This window comes from Sciurus vulgaris (genome assembly GCF_902686455.1).
Source record: "Sciurus vulgaris genome assembly, chromosome: 16".
In the NCBI taxonomy this organism is placed as follows: Eukaryota; Metazoa; Chordata; class Mammalia; order Rodentia; family Sciuridae; genus Sciurus; species Sciurus vulgaris.
Window position 1 is genome coordinate 22,275,086 of NC_136477.1, and position 3,882 is coordinate 22,278,967.

The following is a 3,882-nucleotide window of genomic DNA, read 5'->3' on the forward strand; positions in this document are numbered from 1 at the left end:
GTGAAGTACAAGAAAATAAAGATAAAAAATTAAATGAAATTTGGAAAACAATACATAAACAAAAGATGAAGTTTGACCAAGAAATAGAAACAATATTGAACAATCAACTAGAAATTCTAGTGGTGAAGAATGCAATGACAAAACCAACACTTCTAATACAAAGCTTTGACAGCACATTTGACCAAGCAGAAAAAAATAATCAATGAGCTTGAAGACAGAACATTTGAAAATTGTGCAATCATGGAGTGGGGAGAAAAATAATAAAAATTAACAAAGAAAGCCTACAGGAATTATGAGACACCATTAAGAGAACTAACTAATTTGTTTACTATGAATTAAAAGGAGATGAGAGAGAAAAAGATCTAGAAAGCTTATTTAAAGAAATAATGGTTGAAAACTTCCTAGATCTGGGGAAAGATGCCAACATCCAGTTATAGGAATCACAGTGGTCCCTAATCAAATTAAACCCGAAATGAGTTCACTAAGACATATAATAATCAAACTATAAAAAATCAAAGACAAAAAATTCTGAGAACAGCAAGTGATAAGAAATATTACATACAAAGGAGTGTTAATACAGCTATCAGCAGATTTCTTAGCAGAAATCTGAAGACCAGGAGAGAAAGGGATAAAATATTCAATGTACTGGGTGGGGTTGGGGGGTGACTGTCAGTGAACAATACTGTAACCTAATAAGCTGTCTTTCAGAGGAAAGGGAGAAATAAGAATTTTGCCAGAGAAACAAAAGCCATGGATTTTATTGTCAATGTACCTGACTTACAGAAATTGCTATAGATAAAATTTTAAGCTTAAAGGAAAAACTGCTAACTAATAACATAAAACATATGAAAGGACAAAACTCAATGGTATAGGCAATACAGGGTCATATTCAGAACAGTACTGTAATTGTGGCATACAAAGCAATTTTATCTATAGTAGGGGGTTTAAAGATTAAACTATTAAAACAACCATGGCTAAAATAAGTTATTAAAATCAATTGCAAAGTGATATAAATATTGACATCAAAAGCATAAAATGTATGTGGTGGGATAAAGAGTTGTGTGAAATCAATATTAAATTGTCATCACTTGAAACAGCCTATTTTATGATAGCCTTTGTAAGCCTCATGGAAACTATACAGTGAAAATCTATAGTAGGTGGACAAAATATGAATAGAAAAGATTCAAAGCTTACAACTATGTAAGTCCATCAAACCACAAAGACAGCAAGAAAGGAAGTATCTTACAACAATCAGAAAACAAGTTATAAAATGGAAGTAGTAGGTCCTTAATTATTAATAATTACTTTGAATGTAAATAGATTAAATTATCCAATAAAAAGACCTAGGATGGCTGAATGGATAAACAAATAAGATCCAACTGTATGCTGTCTTCAAGAGACTCACCTTGCTTTTTAAAAATACACAGACTGAAAGCAAAGGGGTGGAACAGGATGTTCCATGTAAATGGAAACCACACCGAAAAAGTCAAAAACTGTAAAAAGAGACAAAAAGAATATTATATAATGAAAAAGGAATCAATCAAATCATCAAAAGGATATAACAAATATAAGTATATATATACATCCAACATCAGAGTAATAGTATATATAATAAAATAAAGCAAATGGTAAAGAATATGAAGGGAGAGAGAGATTTCAATACAATGACATTGGGGACTTTAATATCCCACTTTAAACAGTGAACGGACCATCTGGGTAGAAAATCAAGGAAATACTGAACTTGAACTATACTTCAGACCAAATGGACCTAACAGACATAGGCAGAACAGTGCATTCAAAAAAATAGCAGACTAAGCATTCTTCTCAAGCACACATGGAACATTCTCCAGGACAAATTATGTACTGGTTCACAAAACAAGTCTGAACAAATTTAAGAGGGTTGAAATTGTGTTAAGTAACATTTCTGATCACAATGGTATGAAACTAGAAATTAACAACCAAAGAAATAATGCAAATTCAGAAATATGTGGAAATTAAGCAACATGCCCCTGAATAACCAATGGATCAAAGAAGAAACCCAAAAGGATATCAAGCCAGGTGCTCTGGTGCACCCCTGTAATCCCTGGGGCTCAGGAGGCTGAGGCAGGAGAATTGAGTTCAAAGCCAACTTCAGCAACTTAGCCAGGCCCTAAGCAAGTTAGTAAGACCCAGTCTCTAAATGAAATATAAACAAGGGCTGGGGATGTGGCTCAGTGGTAAAGCAACCCTGGGTTCAATCCCTCATAAAATAAATAAATAAATAAATAAATAAATAAATAAATAAATAAATAAATAAAAATATCTTGAGACAAATGAACATAGAAACACAATATACCAAGCCGGCGCGGCCAGGTCAGCAGCCTGCTGCTGGGACGCCGTGAGGCGGCGGAGGCCGCGCTGCTGTCTGCAAGTGGGTCCCGTGGCCAGGCCGGTAGGCTGCCCGAGGTCCTGCCGCCATGAAGCTGTACAGCCTCAGTGTCCTCTACAAAAGTGAGCCCAAAGCAATACTGCTCAAAGCCGCTTACGACGTGTCTTCTTTCAGTTTCTTCCAGAGGTCCAGTGTTCAGGAATTCATGACCTTCACACGTCAACTAACTGTGGAGCGCTCAGCGAAAGGCAGCAGAGCTTCTGTCAAAGAACAAGAATATCTGTGCCATGTCTATGTCCGGAATGACAATCTTGCAGGTGTCGTCTTTGCTGACAGTGAATACCCATCCCGGGTGGCCTTTACCTTGCTGGAGAAGGTACTAGATGAATTCTCCAAGCAGGTTGACAGTATAACTTGGCCAGTAGGATCCCCTGCTACAATCCAGTACACAGCCCTGGATGGTCACCTTAGTAGATACCAGAACCCCCGAGAAGCGGATCCGATGTGTAAAGTACAGGCCGAACTAGATGAGACCAAAATCATTCTGCATAATACCATGGAGTCTTTGTTAGAACGAGGGGAGAAGCTTGATGACTTGGTGTCCAAATCAGAAGTACTGGGAACACAGTCCAAAGCCTTCTATAAAACTGCCCGGAAACAAAATTCATGCTGTGCAATCATGTGATGCAGCCCATGGAGGCCGGCGATGGATCGTCACCGTCACTCACATCAGAACTGCAGTCCCGAGGAAGAAGAGATGTCCAAGAAGAGGACCTGGAGCTGTCCAGACTGGCCATTTTTATTTTGGAGTTTCCCAGAAGAAACAAGGGATGGTGGAAGGGTGGGGAAATTCAAGTTCGTATGTCTGGTTGTGATTTTTAGAAAGAGTTTGAGGCCCCCAAAGGTGTATTTTTGGGCTCAATTTCAGAAACCAAATAGACCATAACACAATAATACTAGGTGATTTTAACACGCCTCTCTCACCACTGGACAAATCTTCCAGACAAAAATTGAACAAAGAAACCATAGATCTCAATAACACAATCAATAATTTAGACTTAACGGACATTTATAGAATATACCATCCAACCAAGAGCGAATACACTTTCTTCTCAGCAGCACATGGATCCTTCTCTAAAATAGACCATATATTATGCCACAAAGCTAATGTTAGCAAATACAAGAAGATAGAGACACTACCATGTATTCTATCAGATCATAATGGATTGAAGTTAGAAATAAATGAAAGAGTAAAACACAGAAACTATCCAACATCTGGAGATTAAACAATATGCTATTATATGATGAATGGATAACAGAAGATATTAGGAAGGAAATTAAAAAATTCTTAGAGGTAAATGAGAACAAAGAAACATCATATCAAAATCTCTGGGACACTATGAAAGCAGTACTTAGAGGGAAATTTATTTCATGGAGCGCATTTAATAAAAGAAGTAAAACTCAACAAATAAACGACCTAACACTACAGCTCAAAGCCCTAGAAAAAGAAGAAC

At 37.1% G+C, this 3,882-nt stretch overlaps 1 protein-coding gene across 1 annotated transcript; it reads left to right on the forward strand.

Annotated features, from left to right (window-relative positions):
- Positions 1 to 2,390: 2,390 nt before the first annotated feature.
- On the forward strand, positions 2,391 to 3,231 carry LOC306646984 (synaptobrevin homolog YKT6-like). Its single transcript, XM_079115921.1, has one exon. The coding sequence runs from the start codon at positions 2,457 to 2,459 to the stop codon at positions 3,051 to 3,053; it is 597 nt and encodes a 198-aa protein (XP_078972047.1). The 5' UTR covers positions 2,391 to 2,456; the 3' UTR covers positions 3,054 to 3,231.
- The last annotated feature ends 651 nt before the right edge of the window (positions 3,232 to 3,882 follow it).

What these genes read in the sequence shown, in the direction of transcription:
- LOC306646984 (XM_079115921.1), top strand. Translation starts at nt 2,457, where the DNA reads ATGAAGCTGTACAGCCTCAGTGTCCTCTACAAAAGTGAGCCCAAAGCA.